The 15,915-nt window shown below is 39.9% G+C and overlaps 1 protein-coding gene across 1 annotated transcript in view; it reads left to right on the forward strand.

Annotated features, from left to right (window-relative positions):
• The window catches only part of LOC138028208 (venom factor-like), a 49,266-nt gene that overhangs the window by 9,234 nt on the left and 24,117 nt on the right, over window positions 1-15,915 (forward strand). Inside the window, exons 12-22 of the mRNA XM_068875658.1 lie at window positions 1,339-1,575; window positions 1,989-2,201; window positions 3,364-3,474; window positions 3,991-4,053; window positions 5,287-5,478; window positions 6,233-6,400; window positions 6,731-6,805; window positions 7,133-7,187; window positions 7,920-7,976; window positions 12,247-12,387; window positions 14,580-14,715. Coding sequence (XP_068731759.1) covers window positions 1,339-1,575; window positions 1,989-2,201; window positions 3,364-3,474; window positions 3,991-4,053; window positions 5,287-5,478; window positions 6,233-6,400; window positions 6,731-6,805; window positions 7,133-7,187; window positions 7,920-7,976; window positions 12,247-12,387; window positions 14,580-14,715 — 1,448 coding nt within the window. The remainder of the gene's footprint in view (window positions 1-1,338; window positions 1,576-1,988; window positions 2,202-3,363; window positions 3,475-3,990; window positions 4,054-5,286; window positions 5,479-6,232; window positions 6,401-6,730; window positions 6,806-7,132; window positions 7,188-7,919; window positions 7,977-12,246; window positions 12,388-14,579; window positions 14,716-15,915) is intronic.

Here is a 15,915-nt window from a genome sequence, read left to right on the forward strand (position 1 = left end):
TTGAAGTGACGTTTTCGTTGCCCGTAGCCGTCGTGGTTTCTTAAACTCCCTAGTCCCTATTTGCTAAAGGCCTGGCCAAACGCACGTAACATTTCAACACAACATCTTGCAACATTAGGGCCGTTTATACGAGAGAAAATAAGCCGCGGCTTACTCTGGCGTACATAATACGTGAAAGGAACTATTTATAGGAGTATAAACTCCCAGGCCAGGATAAGCCGCGGCTTGACAAAGCCGTGAACGTAGATTTTGTACCATTTATACGGGTTGTTCGCGTCTTATGTAAGCCGCGGCCAGAGTAAGCTGCGGCCTATTTTCTCTCGTGTAAACGGCCCTATTGTTGCATGATGTTGCGACATGTGTTGAATGGACTGGCCAAACGCACGCAACATATCTCAACAGGGTGGCCAAACGTACGCAACATGTTGTGCCCAACAATGTTGCAAGATGTTGTGTTGAAATGTTGCGAGCGTTTGGCCAGGCCTTAACGCCACGTTGTTATTCTGTGGGAAACTCTTATGAAGTGTACTAAAATGCATGCTGCACGGGCAGCACGAGTGCTTTTTAAAGTAAGTGAAAACAGACACCGTGCTGCATGTGCATGCATTTCAGCGAAGTCCTCAACAAATTCACAAATTCAAGGTTTCGCCTCGTATCAATCATTATGGGTGATTTTAGGAACGTTGAGCAAGGCACCATCTCTGAAGTTGGGCGATAAAGAGTCTTTTAAGAAAGCGACAGTTACTGCTCTTACCAGAAGAAGGCAACAACTACCATAGCGTCTGTTAATATAAATTATCAAAAAGTATGTCCACAAACTTCATAGCTCGCTGCCTCAATCTCCACCCCAGAGCTCTTCTCTTTTGCGCAAGACCAAGGGGAAGAAGAGGTCTGGGGAACCCTGAAACAGTGTCTTCTCTTTGGTTTTCGTAAAGAACAATGAAAACCGTCTCTAATTGGTGCATTCATGTTAGCACGAGGAGTGAGCAGGCGCCGTAAAGTTCAAATAGTTTCCCAGAACCTCGGGTCATGCACAGAATGCTCGTTGCCTTCCCCCAACATTTTTCTTGTGGCCCTAAAACGCATGCGTAGGTTCTCAAGGGGAACAAACTTAAACCGCATAGCATTCCCGTAGGAACAGACAAAAGATATATAACGACTCTCTTTCTTTTCAAAAAGGGACTTTAAAAGAGAACTATCTTGCCCTTAAATTCACCCGTTAAACTCTCCTGTTGCATCTTTGAACAACAAATAAATGATATGACGTGAAGTAAATTGAAAATTCGCATCTAAGGTTATTATTAAAACTGTACTTTATACTTATCTGATTACTTTTAGCTAAAGAATGGAAGAGCCGATTTCTTCTTCAAAATTGAAAACATCAAGAACGTTCCAGGCCTTGCATGGTTCCCAGAGGGTCGTCGTTTTCAAGTGGAAGTTGATGTAATTGAAAAAACGTCTGGGAAAAAGGAAAGTGCAATCGACAATGGAATTTACTTCGTTAAATCGCCTTTCTCTATTCAACACGAACCTACGGCAGAATACTTTAAACCTGCTCTTCCTTTCTTGGTCAAGGTTTGGCAATGGCGTCTTTGGACGCCATTTATTGATTGACGTCTTTTACACGGAGACTTGTTCTATTAGTGTGTATGCTTCCATTCGGGGGTTTTACACCGTAAGTTGCTTGCATTGTTTGTTAGACTTGATGAAACTTCTATACCGGCACAAAGTGTAAGTCCACCACACATAATTAACACTATATGGAAACCTTGTGATTAAGGTTTACCCCAACGCAAAGTTTAAAATATAACATTGATGGTGAGATACTGTGCGTTGGTGAGATCACAGGCCTCCCGTCGAATTATCCAGAGTCAACAGTGTATGGTTTTTCGTTTAACTGTAGATGATTAGATTTGATTTGCTCCAACATGGTCTGAGCAGAGCATTGGAAATGAATTACATTTCAAAAATCTCATTCCTTTTGCAAGGTTGATGTTCTATACCCTGACAAAAAGCCTGCTCGTGGAATTCCATTGTCCATTTCAGTAAAGGGAACAACTTTTGCGGGGAATGAAGTTGACATTGGCAAGAACACTCTTTCACAGCATGTAAATATTAATTTTGAGGACACGACTAACGATCAGGGCCGTGCAACGTTTGTTATCGACTCGCCGGGAAATATGAAAAAAATGAAAATCAAGGTAAGTGCGGATTACGCGAGGCAGTGATTAATGGTATCCATCTAGTCGTTTTCAAACTTGTTTCCTAAACGTTTCACAGGTCATGTATGCGTTATCATCGATTATAAATGACTGTTGTTAAACGAAGACTAAAGAAATGAAGATCTCTTGGTTTCAAAATATAAGGACTCCTATAATCCACAGTTGAGGACTATGAAAATTATTTGTAATTAGTCTTAGACTGCGCACGTGTTGCAAGGGTTATTTTTATCTGTTGTTTCCATGACCATGGAGTTCACTTTAATATCAACTGACCGATAAGGTACCGTCCTTGAAATAACTAGGCAGTATGACCAAGAGAAGGTGAGGCAAGATAGCAAATTTGAAATCTATTATTAGCACTGTGTCATAATGCGTGGCTTTTTGAAAGACGACCTCTTATTGCTCAGTTCGTGTGAAAATGGACCCCTTGGTCATGGTAACAACAGACAAATATCCTTGGCAGCACGGCCGCGATCTAAAATAGATCCGGCGATTTCAAGTAATTAAGATGGGGCACAGGGATTTGCTCTCTGATCTTGTTATGACACATGACTAATAATGCATTTCAAACAGTTTCCATCGGAATGGGTTTAATTATATTGATTATGGGAATTTGCTCTCTTACCTCATATTTTCTAAGGCTAAATAATAAATAGGGGATATTACACGGTAGTGACTACGGTGAGAAGATATGAATTTTATGTTCTCGTGGCAAGAACAATGTCTCACTCGTTAAGTGAGCGCATCTTGTTCTTGAACATAAAATTCGTATCTTCGAGCTAACGTGTAATTTTCTTTTTATTATATGGACAATAAATATGCATGGTAGAGATTGAAAAGGAGATTTTAATTCAAATACTTGGTATTAATACAAACAAGAAAGGCGGGAATCGTGACGTCACTGCTGAATCATGACTCGGTTCCCGGATGAAGTAGTCGTATTGATTCAGTGAATGTTTTAGTTCGGAATAAAATACTCCCGTCCACATAATAATAGGAAAGATGTATCTCATCATGTGAAAGAACGACTCCCTTCGTTTTAAACACCCGAGACCAATTCTTAGCTGAATGCGCTTGAGAAAACCTGGTTTTTTTTTTTAAGAAATGAGATTAAAAAGGACTCTTCGTTTTGTCTGCGAAGGTGGAGACCAACAAAGATGATATTCCAGTGGAACATAATACTTTCGTAGATTTTGAGGTGAATGCCTACAGCTCTCCCTCAAGAACATTCCTTTATCTTCGAGCCATCAGGGTGAGTTTTGATTGTTTTGTCTTAAATTGTGAAATGTGCGGGAAAAAAAAAACATGTCACTCATAAATTGTACGATAGAGAAGTTTTCAAATGATTGTCGAATAAAATTACGCGATTTCAATTGTTACACCAAGGGATTGGTTTAAAAATCTCGAGTCAGTTTATCAACCAAAAAGAAGGAAAACCAAAACCAATCGCGACTTTCAAGCGCGATTTTTCCCGCGCCTTGAGCAAGTTACGTGGAATTGCTACGAATGTGAGTTGGTTCATTGAGCCGTTTACACCTTCTGTGATTGGTCGAAGTAATTACTTTGGTATTTGTTTTTTGACTGTTACAAGTTGCTTCACATCACCAATCAGTGATTCCTGTCAGATTTGTAACGTATGTTTTTTATTCATTTGTTCATCAGCTTTTTCTTTCGTTAACTTGTTCGTTCGTTTTATCCTCCGTCTGTTCAGCTTCATCGAGTTTCCTCATTTACGCCACCATATTGCCTACTTTTCTTTTCCGACTAGGATAAGGAACACATCAACTGCGACGTGTTTGTAAACAAAAATGCTTCAAAGATTACTTTCATGGTAAGTTGTTTACTGCACTAAAGAGGTTTCTTGAGTTGAGTGGTTACTTGGGTGATTTAACTCGTATGGGAGCTAGTGTGTTATTGCAAAACATTTGTCTCTGACAGATATATCAACTAGCTATTTTTAAAAGAAAGTGAAGCGCTGCGAGAATAGAATCAGTTACTCTAACGATGGAAATGAAGTTTATTAATTAAAAAATATAATGGATCACTATATTGTAGAACGGTACTTGAGGCGTGGTGGCCTCATGGTTAGTGCGCTCGACTCCGGATCGAGTGGTCCGGGTTTGGGTCCTGGCTGGGGACATTGTGTTGTGTTCTTGGGCAAGACACTTTACTCTCACGGTGCCTCTCTCCACCCAGGTGTATAAATGGGTACCGGCGAATTTAATGCTGGGGGTAACCCTGCGATGGACTAGCATCCCATCCAGGGGGGAGTATAAATATTCCTAGTCGCTTCATGCTACGGAAACCGGAGATAAGCGCCGGCCTGATGGGCCCTCTGGCTCGTAAGCAGTGACTTTACCTTACCTACTTGTTTCAGTATAGGAATCAACAAATTAGCAATCGTCAAATTTACCAACAATAAGAAAAGGTTTGTTACACCAGCAGAAAATCAGAAGATGGAAGCTAATGTAACAGTAAAGTAATATGAAATAACAAACGAAAACATACATGAAAACCGTTGAGCTATGTACTGTGAGCTCGTCTAGTGAATTCCTAAAATCGACTTTTATCCTGGTATTAAGGCACAGGGTACCCTAAAAACAAGAAAAGTAAGCTGTTCACGGGTGCTCGCAGCAATACATAAATCAATACGTAAATAGATATAGAGAAGTAATTTATTGGTCTTTATGCAGCTGATTTCAGTCCAAGATAAGAATTTATGACGTAAACACTGAATATATAAAAAGGAATCATAAAATCGTGTAACATTCTGTTACTTGTTTACAGTTTCGTATTAGAAGAACTGGAAGAAACCTATTAAAGATCTACAAAATTATGACATTTATTTTGCTTTTAATTGCATGTAATTTCTCCTTCAAACTGATGATCTATAAATTAGTATCCGTAAAGAAAAGCAAATAATGTGAAAGTTACAATGTTAAACAAACATTTTCACAATTAATTTTAAGGTTCATAACGTCTTTGATAAGAAAAAGTAAAATGCATGCATTGGCTCCGCTACAACGTCCAGCATTGTTTAAGTACGCGTGCGTTCTGCTAACAGGTCATTGTGCGTGGAAAAATACTTTATCAGCGGATCAAAGTCCATAGCGTGGGTGTGATCTCTAGCTTTTGGTTCAGGATTCGTCCGGAAATGTCGCCGTCGTCACGCCTGGTAGCGTTTTTTGTTGGACAAGATGGCGAAGTTATAGCAGACAGCACGTTAATTGAGATCAATGACGGATTACCAAATAAGGTAAACACTGTACTTTTGAATTCAAGTGATTATAGGGGTAGGCCCTGCATCGACTTCCGGTTTTCAGACTCTTTCGCAAACTCGGCATTGTTCGCAAAGGGCTGCCGATTATTTGTTTTTGAATCCTTATACATCCGTTGTAGGGCATGGTGTTCTCATTGTATTGTGATCTGTCCTCTGTGATATAGCTAGAGGGTCGTAAGTTAGAAAACTGTGAAAAGGTTAATTGTGTTTCCCTCTTTACTGATAAAGTTATCGTATGTAATGGCGGATTGTATCGTTATACAAGTCAGTCCGACCAACTCTCCCCAGGCATAAGCTAAATCGAAAAGAATCTCTTGGTAAAAATAAGCCGCGGTATGCAAGAGAATGATTAAAACAACTTCCTTAATTAAATAAGGTTTATAAGCATACAGCCATGTTGTCAATAGCTAAAAATTGCTTTACTAATTAATCCTTACCTTGCGCTACGGTTGAATCAATGACGTCATCGCTTTCCAAAAAAGTGTTCAGATCCTAAGTAGATTATTTGTGTTTGACACGGGAAACCCACATTTGCTACAGACAATAAAAGAACCTAGATTTCCAAAGGTAACAAGGTTACTTTCAACAGTAAAAAGCCGCAACAATCAAGTCTCTAACTCTCGGTACCAGTTCCCTTTCGGGTAACACAGGGAACCCAAAGATTCACAATCACATACTGAAAAATGTAGAGAAAAATGCATGTGTTTCCTTTATTTCAATGAACTGCCAGATTGAGTTTCTTGAAGACGCAGCTGTCAAGTCAGGGCAACAAAGTCTATATCCCGGTACAACTTTAGAGATTCGACTGACTGCAACTCCTGGCACTAGAATTGGACTTCTTGCCGTTGATCAAAGTGTTTATATCCTGAGAAACAGAGAGAAACTTAACAAGAAAAAGGCAAGGACCAGCAGAATGCTTTGTGTTATTTTAGTTGATAATTGACATATTTCTATACTTATGAATTTAAGGCAACATCTCACGTTGTGAAGTCAAGAAGAGCTTTATAACTATAGAATGGTTTGAAAATTGTCTGTCATTAACAACACAACAATTAGCTTTATCGTTGAGTGTAAGCTCATAGCAATTCTCTATGCAGTGATTTATTTAGCCTAGACCTGCCTTTGACGTCACATATTAGATTGGCGACCGCCATCTTTTATTGTATCCACAATGGTGACCAGCCCTAAAAAGAGGAACGACTTGTTATATTGATATTTCTTATGGCAGGTTCTTAATTTAATGAATTCACTCGACCTTGGATGCGGCGTTGGACCAGGTAGCGACAGTGAGGATGTTTTCTTTGTAAGTACAATTGAAGTCAGTGGTCTTTTATATGAGGCAGGTAGTTGTTCAAAAGTTGGGAGTTAGCAGCATTGTGGCAGCTCTTTTCCAACTGGAGACCGTCATATTTCATTCGAAAAATAGGACGTTGATCTTTTAGAGGCCTTCGGCCTTTCACTTATAGACTATACCACCAGTAATTAAGTCACCACTAGTCTTGTTGTTAACCATGTCGGAAATAGTTCTCATGTTGGGTTTGTGATCGTAATAAACAGAGATGTATGGGGTCTTCCTTGGTCTCGTTTAACTTTAAAGTCTAGCTAACAAGATATTGATGTTGATTTACAGAAAGCCGGTACTGTGGTAATTACAAACGCTGACGTCAGCAGTAAAAAACGCACTGGTAAGCTATTGATGGTTTGCATCTGACGTCAAAGCGGCCATTTTGGTATACAGAACAATGCAGACAAATGTCGTTTGGGAATTTGACTCTACTATTATGCAAAACTTGTGGATCCATTTTCTATTATTTTGTACACCAACATGACCGTCTCATCACGTCAGGGGCACCCAACGAATCTGTTCCTCACTTTATCTATTCCCTCGAGTAATCTGGCTGACTGACTAAATATCAGGTGTTCCGATGATCTGGCTGGGATATTCGTATTGTTAGAGTCGTCGGCTGTGCATTACTGACTTTTCATAGCATTCCTGGCTAGGAAGTAAACTAAATTTGATCAGCGCTGGCTGGGAAACCAATCAATTTTTGCTAGACGAGCAAAAACAATGCAAAGAAAAAGCCTTTATTCCCCACGGACTCCAAAATGGCCGCCGAGTGATAAAGGTGAATACCACCAGGTTTTGTCCCCTGCAAAAATCTAGCCGTAGCCGTCCTAAAAACAGGTATCTGATACCAACACAGATTGAGACTTCCGAGTTATCGACTTCTGGTTTTGCCTGAAGCTGATTACAGATAAACACATAGCTCAGTTAGCACGAAATAATTTAGCCGGCCAAGCCCCTTTTTTGGCAATCCCACCGCTAATGTTTGACCCTCAATTTTTTTTCTTTTGCGAAAGATAGGAGATGTGTTCTCCGACTTCATGTTGCAATGCAATGTCTTTTGGGTTTTCAGAATTTGGTTGTCCACAGAAAGAAATCAGGAAGAAAAGATCAACATCTACTAGCGAAGGTAAGGACACACGGATGCTCTAGCCACTGAGCTACTGGAGACTCTATGAAGAGCAAGGGTGAAATGTGGGTGTTTGAACTCGAGCTGCATCACGCAGCTACAGAGTCAACTAACGACATTCACCCTTGCTCATCGTAGAGTCTCCAGTAACTGAACGGTTAGAGCATCTGACTTGATCACGGAGGGTCGTGGGTTCGAATCCCATCTGGGGCTCGGATTTTTTCCGAGTTCCCAGTGGGTTCAATTGTAGAACCTTTCATTTAATTTTTGGATAATTTCGTAAAACTTTCAATGCCTTGTTGCCTGCAGTTCCAGCTTTGTTTTATATTTAGAGCATCGATAATGAAAAAAAAAAAAAAAAAGATTTGATGTAAGCCTTCAATTGTTTCTCCATTCATACTTTTGGAACTCATTCTATGCCAGTTTTATTATTTTCATTTTTATTTTTTTAAGAACGAGTATTCGGAAAACAGAATAGTCTTTTTGCAGACATCCGAGGACCCAGCGCCCATGGCCAGCTAGTAAGGAAGCGTATTTATTGTCGTTCCCAAGAGAACGCGCTTTTCGAGTAATGTTCTTTGTGACTGAAATATGGAACTAAACATTTCGTTATTGAAATTTGCCAAGCGCAGGGACAAAAGAAAGCCTTACTTTTCAAGCTATTTTTTATGGTTCCTTCTGGTTTCACGAGTACAATAAAAACATTCTCTTCTTAAAAGAACACGATTCCAGAAAATGCTTTGTAAACACATTTTGGAACAATCCCAAAAATAAGATACCCTTACTTCTACTAACATCAACTGGCCTAGAAGAAATTATAAGCTGACTTCTTAATCTACATTGCAAGTGTTAAGATTGGAGTAACATTTGGCTTGACCTGAAAAATTTCATCTGTTTCATGGTTAGGGCTGTTTTTTTTTTTCCCATAAACGAAAGTATAAGCGGCAACATACGTTAACCCAATAGCGTCTTATCATTGGCACCCTCAGTTAGCACCCAGGCAATAATTAACTAAGCAACTTTATGCGTCTGTGAATGTTGCTTGTGCTCATTATTGTGTCGCGAGTGAAAAGAAGCGTTACCCCAAGGGCCCTAAGGGTCTCTTTCCTTTTGTTTGGAAAAGTCAAGTTAAAAATCCCTCTCCCCTGGAAAGTTTTCGGAAAAAAGGGAAGACCTTTAGAGGTATTCCTCCTTTTCTCATTTCTGCCTTATTTCTGCCGAAATGATCGGAGGAAAATTTTGTACCATGTGCTGCGTCCCACTAGTCAGTGCCGTGCTCCTTGATGAATTAAAGGCACGGTTTTTATCCGTGAAATACAATGTTTGTTTGTAAGCCAGTTCGGAGTTTCAAGAAAGGAATGTGCACGTCTGGATCAGTAAAAACATGCATATAATCGTTTTTTTTTGTTATGGTCAAAAGCTGCAGGAATTTGCATTAGATATCTTTGTTTTATATTTTTGCTTGCTTTTATCCCGACGCGCGCACCTTTTTTGAAACTTTCAACTCGCTTATTGTAAAGCGTTGGTACAAAGTCTTTTAAAGCGCCCCTGTGATCAAAAAATCAATTCTTCTTTTTCTTTGGATTTCAAAACTATGTTATCTAAACATCAAGCGACCGAAGTTTTAAGCCTTAATTTCAAAAAGACACCTGTTTATTTTAACTGGAATTTTCCTATTTAATGGTCCGCCATTAGAAATATTAAGATTCTTGAGAGAGCTGGGTCTAGGAGAAAATGACGTCACATCCTCACTAGTTTAAGAATGCAGTGCATGTGTACGCCGCAGAATTAATATGCAGCACGGGAGTTTTGGATTTTATAATAACTTGCATTCACACCCTGAAATTTAAAGCTAGTGAACCTTTGACGTCACTTTTTCATGGATCCAACCCTCTGAGGTCCAATCGGTCAGTTTTGAACGTGAGCAATGGCGGACCGTAAAATCCAAAACTTACACTCAAAATAAACGGCCTTTGGATACAAATCAAAGCTCAAAATTTTGCCAGTCGGGTATTAGGCAAACAGTACTTTCAAAATCTGAAGAAAACAAGGAAGTGACTTTTTTGATCGCAGGGGCACTTGAAAGAATTCAAAGAAGAAGAAGAAGGAAAAAACGCCGTGCAAAAGGAACACGCTCGTCCCGTTCCGTTTTGATTGAGGGAAATTGTCCTGTTGCCTTTTAACTGGAAATTCTTCCGGTCTGTCGATTCAAATGCAAAGCGCCCCTGGTTGTTCTCCCTAGGGACGCAAGCATAAGCTTGAACAAGCAACATAAGCAGACTCAAATGATTTTAGAATAATATGAAATTTCATATATATTAGAACTGCGATATGGTCGTGAAAGGAAAGTTAGAGATCATCGCAGTTAGATAAGCAACTAAAGCAGTTCAGTGCAAGCAAGCTTGCTAAATCCAGGCTGGAACGGAGTACACAGACTTCGGTTTATTGTTATATCTCAGATTGTACACGCTCTGTGATTGGCTAAATCCGCGGGCGGTATTCTACAGTACGGCTCGCTAAATTTGAAATTTCGATAAAACATTCTCTAGCATGTTTTTAATGTCTTTTCTATGGCATAAACATGTAAGACTGCTTGAATCTTGCAAGCAACTTTTCTTAAAAAGCCAAGAAGTTTTATCGTTTTTCAGATCTTTATGGAGGTTGAACCTTCCGCTTGACTTTAACTAGTTCCCTTTCCCGCGCGGCTGATTACCACAGGGATATAATAAATATCTTACTAACCTCGTTTTCTCGGTCCGTACTGTAAATTATGGACCTTTGTTTTTCCCCTTATATTTATGGTCTGCGCACTTCGCACTTGGACCATAAATCTAAGGGGAAAATTAAAATGCGAGCCGTAATTTGCAGTACAGCCCTCAAACTCGGTTGGTAAGATCTACGTAGCTTTCATCCCAACAGTACAATTATATCAAATGAAGGTATGATCCTCGCAGATATGAACGCAATTGTTGCAATTGCGTAAAGAAGCCTGAAAAATTCAAGACTTCAACGGGGGTGCGCTGCTCTAACCAACTGAGCTATGAATCCACTGACATTGGGAGCTGGTCATTTGTGGATTTTAATGTTCCCGTGAGAAATGAATCAACGATGAAATGATGTATGAAATGGATCATATATGAACTGCGGATATGAAATCAAGTGAAGCTATGATCCTTGCAGTTATACACCTTATTCCAAAATGGCCGCCATTTTAGTATTCTTTTGTTTCCATGCAAATTGGCCCTTTTCGCCTCGTTCAAGGTTAAATATTCTTTTGAAGTTTACGTTTGAAAGCGAGGCCATAAGGGCCAATTTGCATGGAAACAAAGGAATACTAAAATGGCGGCCATTTTGGAACAAGGTGTATGAATGCAAATTTTGCAATTGCGTAAAGAAACATGAAAAATTAAAGACTTCAACGGGGTTTGAACCGGTGACCTCGCGATACCGGTGCGACGCTCTAACTAACTGAGCTATGAAGCCACTGAAGTTGGGAGCTGGTCATTTGTGGATTCTAATGTTCCCGTGAGGAATGAATCAACGATGAAATGATATATCAAATGGATCATATATGAACTGCGGATATGAAATCAAAGGAAGCTATGATCCTCGCAGTTATGAACGCAATTTAGCTTCATTTGATTTCACATCTGCAGGTCATATATGATTAATTTCATATATCATTTCATCATTGATTCATTCCTCACGGGAACATTAGAACCCACAAATGACCAGTTCCCAACGTCAGTGGCTTCATAGCTCAGTTGGTTAGAGCGTCGCACCGGAATAGCGAGGTCACGGGTTCAAACCCTGTTAAAGTCCTGAATTTTTCAGGGTTCTCTACGCAATTGCAAAAATTGCTCTCATAACTGCGAAGATCATAGCTTCACTTGATAAGAGTTTATTATTGCCTCTGTCCTAACAAAAGGCAACAGTAATGATTGAAAAAAGACGCCTCTGAGTTTGTTAATGTTGCTAAAACTTTTGCTTGTGGGTGCGTCTCTGTTGAGACAGGGGCTTAAATGATCTCGCTGTGCTCGGTCCGTACTGCCACGACCTCGTACCAATACGGCATTCACGCTCGGTTAGTAAGAGTTTATTATTGCCTCTGTCCTAACAGAAGGCAACAATACTGATTGAAAAAAGACGCCTATGAGTTTGTTAATGTTGCTAAAGCTTTGCTTGTGCGTGCGTCTCTAGTAAGGCAGGGGCTTAAACAACCTCTTGTTGTTCCTGTTATGAAAGTGATTTCACCTTTTTTTCCTCGTAGATTTGTCAAAATGCTGCAAATTAGGCTTTCAACCAGCAAGGGCGTCTTGTGTCATCCGTGTACGATACTGGTTTGCCTTCTTCACCCCGAGCTGTAAGAAAGAATTCCTACGCTGCTGTTTTAATGCTACTGGAGAGAAAGGTAGAAAAGTAGAATAACAAAAGAAAAGTATGATAAAAAACAGTAGTATTAATAGATTGCTCTGTGTCAAACCTACCCTGCGAGCAGAGTCTCTTTCGATCTTCCTAGATAAGTCGGGAAGAGGAAAGTAGACTCTGCTCGCCGCCTCCACATTATTTGATTTGCCGCTTATCCAAAGAATTGGATGAGTCAGTCCAGTTTCGACTTGTCAAACCTGTTTTTTTTTTATTTTTGCGCATGATCAGTCGCCACGCGTCATCAATATTTTGAAATTTACAACAGCGTGGCAATTTTAACTGTTAGAATTCCCATGAGTTTTTCCTATATGTGTCGGTTACAGAAACTAGCCTGACAGAAACCTATAAATTTTTCAGTAAAAAAAATAAAATGGCATTTTTAAGATATATGGAGTATCTTGAGTTTCCAATGAAATGATTCCTTGATTGTCGTGTGTTTGCCGGAGTTGTTCGAAAATATTCCGACTTCTTCTTCTTCGTTTTGTGGCTACTGGTCACGCGTGACTGACACCGGATACATAAATGTTCAATTTTTAACGCATGCTCAATACAAAATGTGGAAGCGGCGAGCAGAGTCTACTTTCCTCTTCCCGACTTATCTAGGAAGATCGAGAGAGACTCTGCTCGCAGGGTATGTCAAACCAAGCTGGAAGGATCAATGTTATTCTTTGTTCACTCTCAAATCCGTCTCTTTAAACGACAGGTATGCCTTAAACATTCTCATCCGAACTTCAATTACAATGTTCTTCGATGTTTGGTGCCCTAAGAGTAAATAATAATTTCATTCTTCTCGACGTTGTTTATTGTCATGAGAAAGCCACTAAGAAATAGGTTTATTGAACAAAAACAAGAGCCCACTGGTTTTCTCTTGACAAAAACAATGGCTTTGCACGCTTTGCGCGTGCGATTCACATTTTTGTACATTTCTTTACCGCTCTTGCCTTGACAACGGCGTAAAATAACCATATTAGGGAGTTAAAGGCCCCTTCCACACGCGTCCGGATATTTTGGAATCCGCAACTTTTTCTTCCCGGATACGCCTTCCGTCCACACGTATCCGGCGAATTCGCTGGCGAATCCGGAACTTTTTCTGTAGAGGATGCGAGGACATAGTGACCATCAAATTTTAATTCCTTATCACAACTTCCAATCTTCGGTCTCTAACAAGGAGTCCACAATTTGTATTCCACTTTGAATGAATAACGAACTGCGAACAAAACACTCCCTCGTCCCCAGTGAGTAGCACAAAATCTGATATGGCACTCCTAAATCTCGATATGTCTGTCTTTTCTTGGACACCGTCAAGTTTGTTGTGAAAGCGTGGTTGACAGGATGCTCATTATGTACCCACTTAAAACTTTTTCGGTTGAGGGGTATTTCGTACTGATATGAACTGGGGATTTTGCCAAGAATGATTTAAGGACGCTGCCCACTATTGTTATTGCAGCGTTCTGCGCATCTCTAGATACTCGGGTTTCCTATCGGTGATGCTTACTGATACAGTGATATTTTTGCGCGGTTTAATTCTATCCGGTGAAAGTAGATCTTAGCACGTACTCTTGCTATCCAAAAAGAAAATTGGGGATAACCGTGCATTTTTGAGAGATAATTAAGCTTCAATTTGAAAAAGAACGTCATACATTGCTTTGTATTTTAAATTTGGTTTTTTCAACGGAGTTGATAATGTAAATTGGCCACCGTACAGAGATTCTAAAAGCTGATGTTTCGAGCGTTAGCCCTTCGACAGAGCGAATCCTGTAAAGCTTTTTACAAATATTATTCTGAATCATCAATTATCTTTGAAAAATGCGTAGTTACTCCCAATTTTCTCGTTGGATTGCAATAATACTTGTTAAGATCTACATTTTCTGCATAATCATAAACCGGGACAAAAATACCTTTGAATTAGTAGGCACTGTCCTTAAGTGTGCAATTATGGCAAACGTTCTGCATTTGAAACGTGTTGTAACTATCCAGGAATGAAATAAATCGGGTTTCAGAAAAAAAAAAAAAAAAAAAACAGAACGAAGTAAATCTGATTCGTTAACGTCAGGGTTGTTGACGTTGAAATGAAATGAAACGAAATTAATGTATATTTGAATTGCGGGTTTTAGACGAATGAGAGAATTGATCCTCGCAGCGCAGGTTACTAACACAGTCAGCTGTTTTGAACAGATCCTACGGAAACACAGGCTCGTTCAAGAAAAGTTCATCAATCTGAATCTACTATCTTTGAAGACGAAGAGGTTAGCCAGGGGCAAATAAGGAAGTATTTTCCCGAGGCATGGCTTTTCACTGAAGCAAACGTTGGGTTAGTACGCACGATGCACTAATATTCAGCGGTTAATTTAGTTCTTAACTCAGCTGTCATGAAGAGACCATAGCCAGAAGTGTTTTGCTTCATGTATGTGTCGTAGATCTTAAAGTCCCTAACAACGCGAAATAATTTCATTTGACGTTTTTGACCACAACTTGAGCATACAATCAATCTTTTAATCTCTGTTAAGATTTTTACATCAAAGCAATTATGGAAGTTATTTAAGCAGTAAGGGAAGGAAAGCCTGTAAAATTTAGGCCAGAACAGGATTGCAACCCATCACCCCTAAACCATGGTGCTGAACGTTCCAAGTGAACTGAGTCGCCGTTTGTAAGGGGACTTTCACATACGGTCGAGGGGCCGACCTCTTTTTCTCTTTCTCACTAGAGAGCTTTATTTTCTAGGACGAGGACGAAGACGAGAACAAGTACGAGATTTGACTGCCCGTTTGTAGCTAGAAGACTTAGAAAATTTCTAACCAGGACGATTGATCTTGCTCTTTGTTAGCAGCATAGGTTGCGCAGTTGTTCTTATTGCTGGTAGCTGAGCCTTTTTGCTGATCGAAAAATTCCAAAACTGCTACCGTGTTGTTGAATTGTTTTGACACGACAACATTTTTGCAAAACCGCGTACTAAAATGACGACGGTATCACGTTTATCCCGCCAAAATGACGCTGGTTTGTGCGCGCTCACTGTTGTTCTATGAGAAAATCTCGTACTCCGAAGTCGTTCTCGTCCTAGAATCTAAACCTCTCTACTGCCTCGACGGGGACAGAGTATTTCAAGGATTCAAATCCAGTTCAAGCCTAATGTTCTCGGGCTTCAGTCCAATTTTTCGTCACTGCTCAAGTAACTTCAGGAGCCCATAAACCAGAGAGTCGACTCGGCCCATCAGTTTACTGTATTATCTAAATTTAGAATACGTTCCCGCCAAATATTGGCCAATCAAATTGGTCTTGATGACCACCACAACACCCCCTATTGGTCTGCTACCAAGTAGCCACAGAAAGGATTGCTCTTGCTTAATACAAAATCATGGAACGTGTACGCAAGCTCACAATACTGGCATGTTTTTGTCCTGCTAAACCCTGCTAAATCGTACTAAAAATAGATAATATACCGATAACTGACGGACCAAATTCCATTGCAGATCGAGACCTCGGGGTTATGAACTTGTAACTTTCATAACAGCAA

The sequence above is a fragment of the Montipora capricornis genome, chromosome 2, assembly GCF_036669925.1.
Source record: "Montipora capricornis isolate CH-2021 chromosome 2, ASM3666992v2, whole genome shotgun sequence".
Lineage (NCBI taxonomy): Eukaryota > Metazoa > Cnidaria > Anthozoa > Scleractinia > Acroporidae > Montipora > Montipora capricornis.